Here is a 16,527-nt window from a genome sequence, read left to right as displayed (position 1 = left end):
TTTGAGAGAGATTTAAAAGAGGACAAAGAGTTTTCCAGATGAATATCCACAGGACAGAAAAGTGCCGGTCACCTTTGGTCCTCAGACTGTGGAATGGTGAGTAGGGTCTTTCCTGAGGACCTAATAGAAAAGCACTGAGTAGAGCGTATACCTCTGCCAAGGTCCAACAACCCCCATAAAATTAATCAAACTGCCCCAAAGTACACACCCTTGTAGATATCAGTTCCTTTACTGTTTTTCAATGTCTTTAAAAATTCACAAAAATGTCAATACCCTGTCCGAAAATGTTTAAAAAGATCCTGGATCTGCCCCCTGATCCGGATCTGCACCAAAATTGAATGTGTTCTTCTCTGAGCCATACCACATCCTTCCACCAAGTTACATGGTAATCTGCCTGGTAGTTTTTGCATAATCATGTTAAATATCAAACAAATGCAGATAAAACAGTACCTCTTTGGGGAAGGTAAAAAAGAACTGTCTCTAATTTCAAATTCCTGTCATCACATAGCAACAAGGGTGTACACTGGTGCAGAACATGTGACGATGGAGTACAGGGTTGCTGTACAGTAGGAATGTCTACTGGTAATTGAATTCGTCAGATATGTCTTAAATTAGTGGTAACAGGCCAACCCATTGTTAAACATATAACCTTGCTCCCAGGGGATCTCCTCATGGGCTCCTCATCTGTGGCAGATTGTGGGAGAAGTGGTGCTGACAGTTATAATGTACACCAGAGAGGTTTACCCAATGCAAGCAGCTTCTTTATTTTCTTCTCCGATTCACTCCATCATAAATATTGTGGAAAACAGGCTGATTTCCAGGTATGTGGGTCTGTGTCGCATGATTCACTGCTCTGAATTAGCTTTTTGGTTTCACATGCAAAAACAAGAGCTTGTTTATGAGGTGAAATCAAACCGTTATTTCCTTGATTGTACACTTGGGGGCAGTATAAATCTACCCATCTGATCAGATCAGATTTTGATCTTTCGATATGAAAGCTTTTTAGTTGTAATAATAAGAAGCAGATGAAGAACCAGCATTTACTCTCCACTCGCCTCCCACTTGTTTCTTTATTGCTCTTCTCTTATATTTTCTAAAGTATTTTCTGTGCACACAAATGGTTGCTGAGCATTTTGCCTTTCGTGTGTTTGCATTGTTGTTATATGTGTATTGTATCAACAGTAATGTAAAAAAAACAAGTAATGGGTTCGACAAAACATAATGCATCTCCTTATTTTTCCAACGCTGCAGTGTCCAGAGGAATCTGATAAAAATGACTAAATGACTTAAGAATTACTTCAATTGCCTGAGGTATACGGTCAAGATTAATATTATAAATGAAACAGCTAAATGTTAAATGTGACAAATAATTTTTGTATTGTTTAACTACTCAAAGATTTCGAACATGTTTTTCTTTTCATACACAAGCGCACACGGATTCACATAAATTGAGTGCTTATGCGCATGCAGGGCCAACTGGCAGTAACTACACTACTTGTTCAAAGCATGCGTGACTCCTTTGCAGCTATAACACCAGCTGTAATGTAATCATGGAACCGAAGAGGCCTTTTGAAACCCAGGAGATTTTAAGGCTCCATGTAACTCAGCCCCGGCCTTCTAGGAAATTTGACTGCCCTGGCAGACACCAATGAGGATGAGCCAGTTCTGTGGTATTAATCTAACAATCTAGAGTAAAATCAATTGCATGTTTCATTTAGTGAGTAGTAAATTATTCTTTTAACCAATTTGACGCTGCTGTATTTGTGAAATCTTAATCTTTTGCATACAAATGTGAAAAACTGGAAAACGTTTTACACACTTCCAGTCTGGTGAAACATTAAAAATTAACTGCTTATGTTACACTGATCAGTGACTCTACTTTAGAAAAGGTCAATCTCTGTGTGCTTAAAGAGGTCACATGAAAGCCAAAGTTGTTCGTAGTGTTGGCATATACCCAACACAACAGATATTTATTAAATCTATCATTAGAATTTATTCAATCTATTGATACAGGGTTTTTTCACTTGGAAATTTCACAGTTATTAACTTGCATATGGAGACTGGTGCTAAGATTAGAGGTCAGATCATCAGGCAGGATATCAGCATCCGGCCGGCTCTGTACCAGAGATGCGTGGAGGTGGCACATCTGCTGGAAGCTGTCAGCAGAGACGTCAGCACAGAAGCTCTGGGCGGGGTGAGGCCGGCCACTTGGGGAGTGCTATGTCGGGGATAAACTGGAGCTGCCTGAAGTGAACCTGAGCCCAAAAGTTATCCAGAGCTCCCTTGTCAGTCATAAATCACAAGTTTACTCGAAGCTGCACATGAGACCATTTCCAGAAAGATGCAAGTATTTCACAGCTAAAGTTCATACGTGGGAAAATCAGTCGGGAGCCAGAATATTTAGGAAACCATTGTGTCTTTGACCTTTCTCACTGAGTCCGTTCCTGCCTGACATTTACATGACGTTTACTTGGAAATAGAGAGAGAAATAGGAGAAATAGGAAAATTTACAAGTTTGTTGATATTATTCTCTTGAAATTTGGTAACTAACCCATAACATGGTGTTACAGAAAGATGTAGAAATTAATTTATTCAGACCCTTACAAGGAAAAATAACTGTCTGTCTTTAGCTGCTGATTGTTTCATTGATGATGAAAAGGTGTGAGAACTGCACACAATACCAAATTAATAATGTCTTTACTGAAAGTAAAATATAAAAGAAAATCCTCTCTCGTTCACCAATGGTGCTCCATGGCAGAATAACTGCTTCATTATTAGTTACATGACTCTCCAGAGTGTGCAGAAGCTGCACAGGCTTAATGGAGTTTGTTTGATAAAGTAAATAATGGAGAGGTCATGTTGAAACACATTAGACAGCTTTTACAATGACACTCAACATCTGTTAATATATGTGACCTCTGTAAGCACTCCGATTTTTTTTTCTTTTTGTGGAACAAAACCAAATTGCCATTTCTTGGAAAAAGAAAATAACCGTTAATAAATTTAAATATAATTTATGCCTGTGAAAATGCTTAAAAGTATAATTCCAACACTTTTTTATGTATTAAGATGATTGACAAAGTTTATGGAACCAAAGCTCTACTCGGGTGGCTTAAATTGTTAAAGTTAAAAATGAGAATAAAAAAACAGGATATATAATCAAAACCTGAATCTCATCAAACTTTTCAAAATGTTATCTTCGTGACAGAGGTCCAAAGATTATATTTCATACAGATAACCATGAAAACATAATGAGGTTTAAATGTATGAATGATATCAGTTAGATTCACATTCAAACATGTATAATTAAGAAATGACAAGGCTCAATGTTACCACTATTTGTAATCCTGCTTTTTGATATCAATGTAGATACATATCAAATGCTCAGCATCATATTTACATTTCTATATAAGCAATGAGGTTTGCGCGCTAGTTCATTTATCTTTTACAGAGTCCAAGGGACAAAGCAAAGCAAATCATTCATCAGTGATTCTGACAAACAGTGAGAGGTGGCAAGTCTCTTCCTGTTTGATGGCCAGGTCCCAGGCTGGAAATGGGTCACAGTAACTCAGGATGCATTTTCATGAAACAAAAGTAACAATGAAAAAAAAAGTAAAATGTAACAAACTCCCATGTGCGCATACAAATCTGATACTTACCTGAGCAAGGAACTGCTGTCAATTTACTCCATGACACAGCTGCAGCATTCTATTTTCATTCCAATTACAGTAACACTATGAATGATATTCCGGATGACATTGTTGGGTCACAAAATGACCCACTTTACCGAACTAAGGTGTCTGAGCTTTCATCTTTGGGGTTCTTAATCCCCATCAAACTCAGATCTGGGTCACATATACCAGCTCCGTAGATTTCAGCCACTTGTGGCGCCCAGTAAACATGAGCACAGAATGATTGTTTCAGTGTCAATTAGGCCGTCAACACTGTCACTCAGTCGGAGGTGCAACCACAGGATAAAAAATACCCAACAAACCTCACGTCTAAATTAGTGCTTAACTCTCACAAAAGCTACTCTTAATGAGGTCTTTACCGGCTGCGTCACGACAGTGGACTCTCTGCTGTGGTGGCTAATGAGAATGTGTCCCTACAGTATTTACCAGGTGTGGGGGAGTATATTGTGTGAACAAATAGCTCTGAGAATATGTAGGTCAGTGAGGTTTAGAACAAACACCATAGCATCTCAACAAGTGGCAGAGACCAGTTATGCTCCTGTGAGGTTTTGCTATTATAAAAGACATTGATTCAAGGGAGAAGATATGTAACTCAACAAATGCTATATTACCAATCATCAACTGACTTAGCAACCTAAAATGAGATGTTTAAGTTGCAGGTTAATGTTGCTTATGGGACTAAGAGAAGGATGGAGACCTGTGGGTTGCAGAGGCCTCATATCACAGGATAATGGGTCAATGCAACGGGAAGAAAAAATGGACCAGGCCAGGTGTATATTTGCTTTCCTTACTTGCATTGTGGTGATACCCACTGAGAGATAGGCAACTGCGATTTAGATAGTCAGAGGCCATTGGCCGTTGCTTAGAAATATAGTGTATGAAGCTGTGGTGATGCTGACCATTGTCCATAGCTTGGTAGGTTTCCCCTTTTATTCTGTATCATTAATCTAATTATGACACGAGGCAGCCAAGTGTGCAGACAAGTAAGAGCGATACACACAAATAACCTTAATGCAACTCGTCACTGATCCATAAAACACATATCAAGTGGGAGTCATCACAGTGTATTAGACCATAGTCGTGTCATCGGGCCAACTAATATTTACACAGGTTGCCATGTTTCACTCTACATGCATGCCATGCAGCGTCACACAGCAGGTACAGATGCTTAAGGTTGCTAAGTAGTGGGGTGAGAAGTGTTTATTTCTGCTCATAGCAGGTCAGGCTTGTTTGTTCTGTGTATGTCTGTGGCCTCATTCTGCGGGAATATAGGCTATCAGGGATATGATTGAAAAGATTGACGTCTACATAGATGGCAGGATATCTAAAAGCTTGCAAACTGGGGTATATGTATATAACAATATGAACAATTTGGGCACACTCTTACAATAAGATTCATTAAATTGACCAACACAGGAATTTAGATTGTACATTTTAATAACTATAAATTAACGTATAAGATATTTTAAAGTTGTGTGTTTTCTTTTCTACATGGCACAAAATAAAATAAATATATATTATTAATCAATTATCAGCTGGTTAATTTAATTGGTTTACTCAATATTGATAATTTATATTTTTTTAATTGGGTCACTCAAATGTTGGTTATGCATTTCACGGAGTTAATTAATCTTATTTATATGTTTAGGGGCGTTTTTCTGTGTATTGACGTCAGCAGCTGATACGTGACGTCAATTTTCTGCGCAGCGAGCAAGCAGCGTCGCGATGGCGGCAGCTCAGCAGAATGTGGAGAAGGAAGGCGAGGATTGCTCCTTGTTGCCTTTAGTTCATGACATTATCAAATGGTAAGATGGCAGACATGTGTTGTTACGAACTGTCGGTTCACTGCTCTGTGCTAACTCGTTTACCTGCGTTCACTGCAGTTTCCCGAGCTTGTTGTTGTGCTAGCTAAAGCTAACGTTAGCTGCTAACAGTCGGAAACCACTTGAAAATGTAGATGTCCTCAAATGAAAACACGCACGCGTGATGTTTAACCCACCCGTGTCCTTGTCTTCTCAGCATGGACAAGGACAGCCAGGACGTCCACCAGGAGCTGGCCAAGCTGAAGACGAAGATCCAGGAGGCTCGGGAGCAGATCTCCAACATGCCCGGGATCGACTGCAGCCCGGGGGAGCAGCAGCAGCAGCTGACCACGCTGCGGGAGCAGGTCCGCACCAAGAACCAGCTGCTGCAGAAATACAAGAGCCTGTGCATGTTTGACGTGCCCAAAGCGTCGTGACACTGGAGACCGATCCCTGCGGTGCAGGAGGGACATCCTCACCGCAGCAGATAAGAGACTGGATGGACGTTTAAAATGAAGAGGGACTGATTCTTCTTCTCTCTCTGTTGCAGTGAACAGTCTTTTTCCAGACATTGTTCTCTCTGTTCTTTTTTTTTTTTTTCTATACTAAAGATGCACATTAGTTCTTTGAGTTTGTATAAATGTAGTTTTTCATTGTGTAAGTTTCTGATCTACCAACTCTCTTATTTTGTAATAAAATGAGTTCATTAAGCACTAACTGGCTTAAATCGTGGCCCTTGACCAATTCTTACTTCTTTAAGTTATGAAAACTCACAGCGATTCTTTATAATGTTTGATGGTTTAAGAAAGGATTTGTGCTTCTGAAATCCAGTGATTCAGTCCATACTGTATATCCACACATAATGGCAGGGGCGGAGATTACTTTGAGTTAAATGGGAGTGGAAGTGCTTTCAACTGTAGTGAGTGGGCTAAGGGTCCCTACTGGACTCTCGGTTCAGCAGTTGTTTGGGTATGAAGTGACAGGAAGAGGAAGAATATGATGTCAGAAAGAAGAATATTTTCCAGCAGAGGCAGGCTGCAGAAACGTGTGCATTTTAGCCTGTGTGCTCTTTTAGTGCAACTTCATTGTGTTTTGCGTGAAAGAAAAGAGGAGGGGAAAACAGACTATGAAAGTAACAAGGTTTTAATTATTCTGCAAAAATTGACAGACATAATAAATATACATTCAGATTCAAATTTGTTCATAATGCAACAAACATCCGGAGTTTGAAAAAAAATAGCAAAAATGTAAACGGTTTTTTTTTCTTCTAAAGTGCTACTCTTGGCAAACTAATGTACAGATTTGACAGCATTTTTTGTTGGAGCATCAACACACAGCGGTGAGCTGAGCCACCCGCCCCACATGCCTCAGCTCAGGTTGGATCGCACCAAGGCACCAGGAGCTACAGTTTATTGTCTTCAGAGCTCTGTACTCCGTCTCGGGCTCTTTCAAGTCTCTCGAAGAAAAAGTCTCTTGCACCATGACAGAAACAAGTGTCAGCAGATGATGCAGCCCTTCTCTTTGGCCTGACCTCCTCCCACTGCCTTCTCCTTGATGTACATCAAGTCACTGTGCACGCTGGGTCTCCGCGCAAACGGCGCCACAATCCCGTATGCGTTCCCGTCTTTGCACTTCTTGTTTCGGGAGGACTTTCTGTGGAGAACGTCGCAGTACTGGAGGGAAACCTTGCTGTGGCGGTCGGGGCTCATTTCGTTGGGCAGCTTCGCCATTGTAAAGAGAGTCTGAAACATTTGGTCCACGTTGGTGTTCTTCTTGGCCGAGATTTCAAAGTAGGCGCAGTGCTCGTCTCCGTTCACCAGCTGCTCGATCTCCTCCTCCTGCACCTCCCGGTAGAAGTCTTTGTCGCACTTGTTGCCGCAGATCACCAGCGGGACGTCCACGTTCTCCTTGGTTTTGTTTCGCAGGCACGACTTGGTCTCGTGGATCTGTCGCTTCAGGCGCTGCACCTCCTCGAAGGACTCCCTGTTGTCCAGGCTGAACACCAGGATGAACACATCACCTGTAAAACACAAAGAGGAAAACGAGTTTAGTATAAAATCATTATAATTTCATTTGAACAAACTGCAGGGATCAGAGTCATATGAGGCGTGAAGTGGTTTCAAACTCACCAGTAAGAATTGAAAGCCTCCTCATTGCAGGGAAGGGGTGATTTCCAGATGTATCCAAAATGTCCAGCTGGTAAACTTCTCCCCGGATGCTGTAGAATTTCCTGTGGAAATCCTCAATAGTCGGCGTGTACGGATCATCAAACCTCTCGTTCAGAAACCGAGAGATGATGGCGGTCTTCCCAACTTTGGTGGAGCCCATGATCACCATCCTGTGGCAGTTCTTGGCCGGTATGTCGAACTCGTTCTCGGATGGAGACATTTTCTTAATCATGCTTGCAACTGACTGCAACCCCGTGGACGCTGGTTTAGATTGTGGGGGGGTTTAAAATCCTTTGGAGTGATGTGAAGGTTCAGTCCCAGCGATCTGCGAGCTCGCTCTGGAGATGGAGGAGCGCATGCTGGCAATATATGGGGCGAGTGAGCCGCGCCCCCAATGCGTCACGCGTCATGCTCCATCCATGGCGAAGCGGGAGAAGGACCCGAAATCATAGTGTTACTATGGTTGTTTTTTTGTGCGTCAGATGTATCCAGCCCCCGTCAGCACAATACAGGGAAAGATACGGGTTTGATTTTACACATGATAACTTCATTGTTTGATCATTTCAACATCATATTGTCACGCTTAATTACAAATGAGCTGCCAACAAACATGATCTGAACGTTACAGCCCTTAAATACACTGCTGATAGATGATATCAGCACGCACACAGTTGCTTGCATTGTATGCATTTGTTCACATTATATAGTTTGTTGGACGATATATGCATAAACTTCTGACGTGCATGTACCCAGACTGACTTGATTTGGGGTTGTATCAGTGCAGGCAGCTGAAGCAGCAGTCGAACAAGGAGCAATTAGAAAAAAGACTTTCTCTGAGGAGTTGGTGTGTGTGTGAGGAGAACAGAGGGGGGCGCAGTGGTGCACACCAGCACGCCAGGCATTGTAAAGGGGACACAGAATCTGCATGTTGTTTGCACGAGTGTCAACCTGTTACAACTACACTATTATAAATAACACATCCGTGTATAATAATTTCATACATTTATTTACTTTATAATAGTCTGCTTTCAATATGTTTATTTGTTGGATTAATGTTTTTCAATTTTCTTTATCTCTTATTTTATTTATTATTCTAAATTATTATATAAGTATCTATTTCTATTTATTTTTAGGGCTGCTTTTTGTCGTGTGCATGAGTATCTGCATCACTTTATCAGTCCCATTATATTGTTACTTCAATAATTAGTATGTGGCAGTCTTTATCTGCAGGACAACTCACTGAATGTAATGAGCAACACCATATGTTGCCTCATTTCAAGAAAAATAAGTTTAATTGGGATTGAAATCTACTTTCTAGAGCAGCTACCAAAAGGGCAGCATAAAAAACATTGTTATAAACGGGCTATGACCGCTGTCGTATGAATGAAAACACCGTTCAGTTGAATACCAGGCACAAGTTTCCAAAAAATAGGGGGGGTGGAATCCAGTGCAGATGAATAAACAAGTAGTTTCCAAAAACCCCAGCTCAGATAATCAGGCGTGAGTGGTCAGATAGATAAGAAACAGTTCAATTGGCAACACTGTTTTCATGGTCTTTTAACAGCTAAGGAGGCTTTTTTCTTCCCTCATTTACTTTTACCTCCTAAAAATAAACAGATCTTTAAAATATCAGGTCGCTGTGAAGTGAGCAACAATGTACAAACATCATAATGAAAAAATACAACTGCAAGTGAAGAGGTTGTAACAACTGACTGGAGGCCATACAATCCCCTTTGTATTGACTTTCTCATAGGTGTTAATTGCAGGACCCCAACGGATGGTCTAAAGATAGAGTTCTGGTTGTGACTCATAGTCTGCTCATCCACTTTGCCACCTTAACCGTTTGTCACCTTCCACTTTTCTTCTCACCTGTGTGTAAAGAGAGAGAGGATCTCTTGTAAATAACGCTTCATGTGATTGTGTCAACCTCCACTATAATCATTTATTGTTCACTCGTCTTTATTTTTGTCTCCTATGTGATGGCCACTTCACCTGACCTCCACTGTGCCCTGTTTTAAATATATATATGCTGGCCTCATAACCACATTATGACGGACAACACTTTATTTTTCCTGTCCTATTAAGTAATCATTTCACTGCAGTAGGTAGGACAAACTTGTATCATCACTGGATTCAGTTGGTTGAGATCTACATTAGTTTGCTCCCTCTCTTTTTTTTTTTAAATCTCTAATGCTTTGCTTGAACTCTGCTTTAAATAACCATAAAATCATATTTCACACAATGTCCACAACAGCTGTAAAAAGCACCAGCTTTTTGTATTTACGTGATTTCATGTGAAACCTAAAACCTCGCAGCATGGATGACTGTTTTAATCCCTCTATGGGCCATCGAGGCTGAAATCAGATAGGTGTACTTAAGCCTGGTTGTTCAAGTCTTGGGCGATGGGTTTGTGTAACCAGGTTGGAGGGAACAGGCCGCTACAGGACACGTGGAGAATGGCTTGTCCAGCTCTGTCATAACACTTCATGCATTATAACACGATGGAGGGAGGATCATAAATATTCTCGTCCATAGGGAAAACATCTTTATCAATCTGTGTTGTGCATTTCAGATTTGGATCAGTCTAGACGTTTTGAGTAATCTGCTCACGAGTGCTATTTATATTCTGCTAACAAAATCAAACTGTTATTCTTAGATGCATTGATCAAGTGCAGAGCAGATTCAAGCAACTTATGCCCAAAGAGGTTGTACAGTGCATTTAAAAATCTCAGAAACATCTGCTTTGCAATTAATCAAAAAGAACGACTTTCTGGTTAAAATGGATATTTGACAGATGAGCCAATTTCTTGGTAACAGCTGACACAGAACAGGTCAAGGCAACAACTTAGCCGACAGAGTTGCTATATTTGTTTGGCCAAGGGGGAGAGAAACAACATCAACATTTACAGGACTCGAACCTCGAGGACAAGTCCACAAACCGCGGCTGCTCACCTGAGAACCAGCTCAGGGTCAGTCTCAGACGTAACAGACACATAAGGCACAGTACAATTTGTCTTTCGGGCGTCTTTGTCTCGGACCTTGTCTCGGACCATGTTTGTGCCCCCGCCTGTTCTGTTGCTTTCACCGCACCTCTGCAGATTCACTGTCCTGGCAACGTGACCCTGAAGCAGGGTAAACAGCTCAGCTGCAGCCCGCTCAGGCCACGGCCAGTCACACACATCAGACTCATTTCCTTCTCAGTCGTGTTTAGCTTTATCAATTAGTAAAGAGGACACAAAATAGTGTGGGGGAAGTGACCCTCTGTCAGGACACGGTGCAGATATGAAAATATGTTCTGGTGATGTGATGGATCCAGTGACAATAAACCCTCATCTTCGGGGGGGAGCACCAAAGCCACGTTTTGTTCCTTTCGAAACATTAAGCTTTTGCGAAAACCAGCAGGACCACAACGCCGACTGTCTGATTCCACAAACAGCGGTGGCGTAGTCCGTATGGAAGTACATGCGAACAATAGGAATCTAATAACAGGTAGAACAGTAACATTTTGGGCATCGTGTCATCATCCCCCTTTCAGCCATCCCCCCCGTCCCTTGAGATGGCGGCTCACACATGCTCGACACATTATCAGTTAGTGAGAAGTCTAATTAGCAGTCAGCAAGAGCATGTGCGCATGTGTGTGCGTGGGGATGTGTAGCGCTATTCCACATTGACTTGCATGGCTCTACACGGGGTCTGGGGTCGTGTGTGGTCCACGTCACGGAGGCGATGTGGACTTGAGGTAACATCAGTGCAGTAACATGCCCTCACGGCAAGGCCAAGAGAGTCTGTTGAACATGCCACGTGTGAGACGGTGAAGACTCACATGTTCTCTCCCAGTTATTCTACTATAATTTTCCTCAGGTAGTATTAAATACATCTAAAGCCATTTTTATGTTTGTATTTTCATAAACTCTTGCTCAATATGTTAGAAAAACTTAATACATAGCAGATTTTAATACTGTCCTTGTTTGGCTTGATTTGCTTTGACTTCCATCGCTGAGCAGTTGCAACCAAACTTCGTGACAAGTGCACAATCACTTCCAAGCAGACTGGCTCCCAGTGTGTTTTTTCTTCTTCATACTTCATTTGCCCGAGAAGTGACAGCAGAGACGGACAAATCCAAGATGAAACATCTCGGTACCTTGAACAAAATAAGGAATTTAATATTTTAGGAACCATTTTTGATGATGTAAGTACAACACAAGTCAACAACATAAGTATAACATAGGTTTAGTTGTTTTCATGAAGAATTGTTACATATTATATCTTTGATGGTCAAAAAAAATGTAATATCTTGTCCCAGAGTAAATTCAGAATCATGTCAAATGTCAACACACTTGTGTAACTGATGCCAGTGGCTGGTTATGGGACAATGTGCACGTGCCCTTTCATGATACTATTCTTAAAATACAAACTTGTAAGAAGTGAATTCCCTAAGGGCTTTTTTACATTCACTGAATATTTTGTGCTCTTGCTTGGTATAAACACCAGATGTGGTAAACTGTGGAAAAGAGTCAAAGTCGATTTTGTTCCTCTTTCCGTTCATCATTTCACGCTCTTACAGAGGGACAGCCTTCTGAAGTCTGTGCTCATGTAATTTGTTTACATGGCTCACTTTGTTTTCAATGCAATGCAAGAAAGTATAGTTTGCTCTTGTCTACAGGAACAAACAGGAAAACCAAACTGAGAAATTCGGTTCTCCAGGTTCCACCAATGGACAAAACTGGCAAAACTGATATTCAGTTAAAAACCAGAGAGATAAGATCTGTCAGCATGGAAAGAGCAGTCTTGATGAACTCGATCCTCGTGGCGTAAGAGAGGCCACCTGATCTCATAGGCCGAGGGAAAGAGGGGCCATGCTGGGTTTACATGGCGTGAGACCCGGGGCTGTTGCGTGTCAGGCCGGGACATCTTGCAGGGAAACTGATGAATGAAGCATGAGCCGGCGGTTTCCAATACAAAGGCGTCAGGTTCTCAGAGCCAATCAGAGTCCTGGCCTCAGTCCAGGTTTAGTTTGCTGACCACCTGTATGTTTTGATAAACGGACAATCTGTCAACTCCGTGATTATCTGTGACATGCAACCTGATGTCGGATTCCCGGCGTGACATGCAACACAAGTCACAGATAACAATTTGACTGATTAAATGGCAAACACGCACCATTTGAAACCTTCCTTTTTGATATGTTATGTCCCTGACCTGTTTTACTGAGCATGTTGGGCAAAAAATGTGTCTCGCTATTAGGGAAACGGACTCAGAAGATTATTAGGTTTGATCCATCAGCGCAATTACAGCCTTTTGAGAGACGACGAAGACGGAACAGGTTGTTAGAACTGTGTATTTTCAGAATTCCAGCCTCTCTGCATTATCAGAAATGATTTGACATTTGTTGATTACCTTGCATACACTCACCAGACCGTGGTTCAGAGGGTTCTCTCCCCGACTGACCAGGCTGACCTGAAATCTTCAGGACACACGGTTATTTTCTAAATGGGAGGAAGTGCAATGAATAAACAGACAAATGCATCTGCTCGTGTGGACCTCAGTTCACCTCACAATGTTGGAGGGATGTGTGTCCAGCATGGAAGCGGAGAGGAAAGTGACATTTGTATTATTCATGTATATGTTCAACAGAGTCTTTCTACCGTCTTTTCTGCAGCTTCTCTCAGCTCTATGGAAAGTATCTGCAGGTTTCAGCTCAGTGTGCAGCAAGTTTGCTGGTTTGGATCAGTCTCACGGATCCTTTTCCATTTTGTCATCCTTTTAGAAAATAATTACAAGGTTCTACATCTTATATAATATTTGTGTTTTAATGTTAAACAACTTATGTTCATAAGATTGTAAGTTAAATACTAATTTAATTCTGTTAAACACTAAAATGTATAAAGTTGAGTTTAAGTGATATTTTACCACATCTTTTATATATAGCATTACATTGTGAATATATCATGTTAATATATAACGAGTAGATGCAGTGTAAGAAAGTATAATTTCTCTCCAGTCGTTATGCAGAACACAAATCTCTGAGAGAGAAAGTGGTTTGAAAGGTTAAATGTAGTTTTGGATAAGGAATCTGCCCCCTGATCTGGATCTACATCTAAAATATATAGGGGTTCTTTCCACCAGGTTTGGTAATGGTAAGTTGTGTGGTAATCCGCCCTTGCAGTACTTTTTGTGTACCAACAAACAAACACAGGGGTATAAACATGAGCTCCTTTGTGGAGGTGATAATCCCCAAATAAACCCCCACGGTGAAAAAGACCAAAATGACAAGAAAAGTGTGATGGCAACCCAGGTTTTATAACACATAGTTATGTTGTATAAAGGAAATAATCAGCCAGGTTAATTAATCTGTGAAATGCCCTATTACACAATTTCCCCCCACAAATGAGGCCTCAATTTGTTCAAGCCTCTGTCCGTGAGATTGGTTGGTAAAAAATATATAGAAAAAAAATACAGTTCAAATGTCGGTTTAAGTACCTTTCATTCAGGACCTGCGTGTTAGGTGTTACAAAAGGTCACTGGTTTCGTTGTGGGCCTGCAGACAAAAGAGTACAATGAAAAGCACCTTTGGGAAATTAGGTGCTAATTCTTTCCATGGGACATATTGTGGACTTGTATCAGAGGGGAACGGCCTATTGTGTTACCTCACTGAGCAGCTCACTACCAGTGAGTGATCTTATGAATGCTTAACCTTAGACGTCAGTGAGCTGCACCGTTTACGCAACTCTAACAGCTTCACGCAGAGACAAAAAAGAGGGGGAGCAAAGGAAATAGAGAAAGTTAGCAAGTGTTGTGGCAGGGATTGATGTTTTAAATTGCACCTCACACACGCCCCTTTAATACCAAATATTAATGATGTCAGCTGAACTACCCTCCAGGCTGTTATATCAGCGTTTGAAGTCCCCTCGCCAGCAAATATTACATGAACTGCTACACAATGCTTGTGGATGTAACACCAGCACCAGGTGGTGTGTGTGAAATACTCCACGCACCACTCAAACGTTTCTAGCAGGTCGTAGCTGAGTTGACAGCAAGTTCACACCCAAATTGCTCTCCCTCTAACATTGAATAAATTAAGGTCTACGGAAGTTGTGCGTCAGGACCGCATCACACAATTCACCTTGGTATATTGCACATATTGGCATGATTAATCGCACTAAAAGCCAATTGGTTGCTCACCGTATCCGACATTGAATTTGCATCAATAAACTGAAGAATACATGAAGAGATATCAGATTTTAAAATTTGGAAATATGTGATTAAAATTGTATGTATAACACTTGATCGATCAATTTATTGTTGGACTTGGAAAAATATCACAAAGTCCTATAATAATCACACTGACACCTGACTTTAAGATTAAGTTGTAGCTGGGTCCGTGAAAAACATTATTTCTTCAATATTTATAAAATTGCTAATATAAAATAAATGTTCCTTTTTCAGTGTTTGTCAAGGGTTGAAAAAAGTATAAAATTATAAAATAACAATAATAATGATACTAAAAACACTGAATCTTTTATTTAATCTAAAATATCTAAAATCATCGAAATTATCCAAAGAAAATAAATTAAACTGTTATACAATTAAAATTAGAGCCAATTATTGGAGAAGCAACCACATGTTGTGCAACGTATAGATGTTCACATTCAGTCCGTTATGAGAGAACACATCTCGCTCTGGCCGCTGCCATTAAAATAAGAAAAACAGGATTTCATAACACACGAGGATCACATGGCCGGCACTGTCCATTTTCCTCTGTTTTTGTTTACAATGCCACTATGTAACCGACTCCCACTCAGGCTCAGTGAGAAGCCGATGCCACCAACCGCTCAGAGGGTTAGTGGTCGGCGGCCAGCACGGATATTCCTACTGTTTGGATTAATATGCACGTTCTGGTCAAATAATTACATAGGCAGCATACACAGGCATGCTCCCTGCACTGGTACGGTGGGCTTCAGGTCGGCCCCATGGTTCAGCCCCGTCAATGAGCTCCGATGTCTCTGTGTGCCTCTCTGTGTTCACCCCTTGTCACACTTTTTGAGTATAAACAGGAAGCTATCACATGGCTTTCAAATCACTCATACAGTGCACAGGTACAAACACGAACTCACACATACACCTCACACATTCTAAAAATGAAATAAAAACATTGAATGGCAAACATTCATTGTACTCATGAAATGGGCAGTGATCATTGAATGCTGCAGTTTTTCATAACAACAACGGCACATGTTGCAATCTTAGAAATGTTGTATGTCTGATTAAAGTGGAGAGGAGAGGAGAGGTTTTCAAAATCCATTTATTGTGAATTTCCAGGAAGAAAAACCCTCCTTACATCAACAACCAAATGTAAAACCACAAAACAAGATTAGTAAATAATAAAGTTTTCCTTTCCATATATACACAAACATCCACACATATATATATATACATGCATGTACATATAGGGTTGCAAAATTCCGGGAATATTCAAAGTTGGAAACTTTCCATGGGAATTAACGGGAATTAACGGGAATAAACGGGAATAAACTGGAGATTTTGTGGGTAATTTATACTAACTGTATTTACCTTGTCATATACAGACATAAATATAAACATTTTGTTTTGTCATAAGCAGACATGCATGCAAATATTTCAAATACAAATTTGTGAGTAGAACTTTAATGGATTCTTTCATTGAACAACAAAAAACATGAATGTTGAATAAAATAAATGTATTCCCTATGATCCCCCCCAAAAAAGTCCCATTCTAAATGTAAAATGAAAGCATTTAGTCAAGCTTCTCAAGCCTCTGGTTTTAGCGCTTTTCCTCTGAATCCTTTCAGGTCTCAATGCTTTCTTCCTGGACCTCATCAACGTCCA

General features: G+C 40.7%; 2 protein-coding genes across 2 annotated transcripts; one reads left to right on the top strand and one right to left on the bottom strand.

The window, feature by feature from the left end:
• Positions 1 to 5,352: 5,352 nt before the first annotated feature.
• med9 (mediator complex subunit 9) lies at positions 5,353 to 6,221 on the top strand. The gene is made up of 2 exons (XM_035181730.2): positions 5,353 to 5,497; positions 5,712 to 6,221. Exons 1-2 carry the CDS (start codon positions 5,418 to 5,420, stop codon positions 5,929 to 5,931), a joined length of 300 nt encoding a protein of 99 aa, XP_035037621.1. The 5' UTR covers positions 5,353 to 5,417; the 3' UTR covers positions 5,932 to 6,221.
• A 398-nt stretch (positions 6,222 to 6,619) lies between these two features.
• On the bottom strand, positions 6,620 to 8,009 carry LOC118123982 (dexamethasone-induced Ras-related protein 1). Its single transcript, XM_035181729.2, has 2 exons — positions 7,624 to 8,009; positions 6,620 to 7,514 (listed from the first exon to the last, which is right to left on the bottom strand). Exons 1-2 carry the CDS (start codon positions 7,892 to 7,894, stop codon positions 6,991 to 6,993), a joined length of 795 nt encoding a protein of 264 aa, XP_035037620.1. The 5' UTR covers positions 7,895 to 8,009; the 3' UTR covers positions 6,620 to 6,990.
• Between the last annotated feature and the right edge of the window lie 8,518 nt (positions 8,010 to 16,527).

Source organism: Hippoglossus stenolepis, chromosome 16 (genome assembly GCF_022539355.2).
Source record: "Hippoglossus stenolepis isolate QCI-W04-F060 chromosome 16, HSTE1.2, whole genome shotgun sequence".
Classification (NCBI taxonomy): domain Eukaryota; kingdom Metazoa; phylum Chordata; class Actinopteri; order Pleuronectiformes; family Pleuronectidae; genus Hippoglossus; species Hippoglossus stenolepis.
The sequence above is the reverse complement of the archived record's forward strand: the minus strand, read 5'-3'. Positions and strand labels throughout refer to the sequence as shown.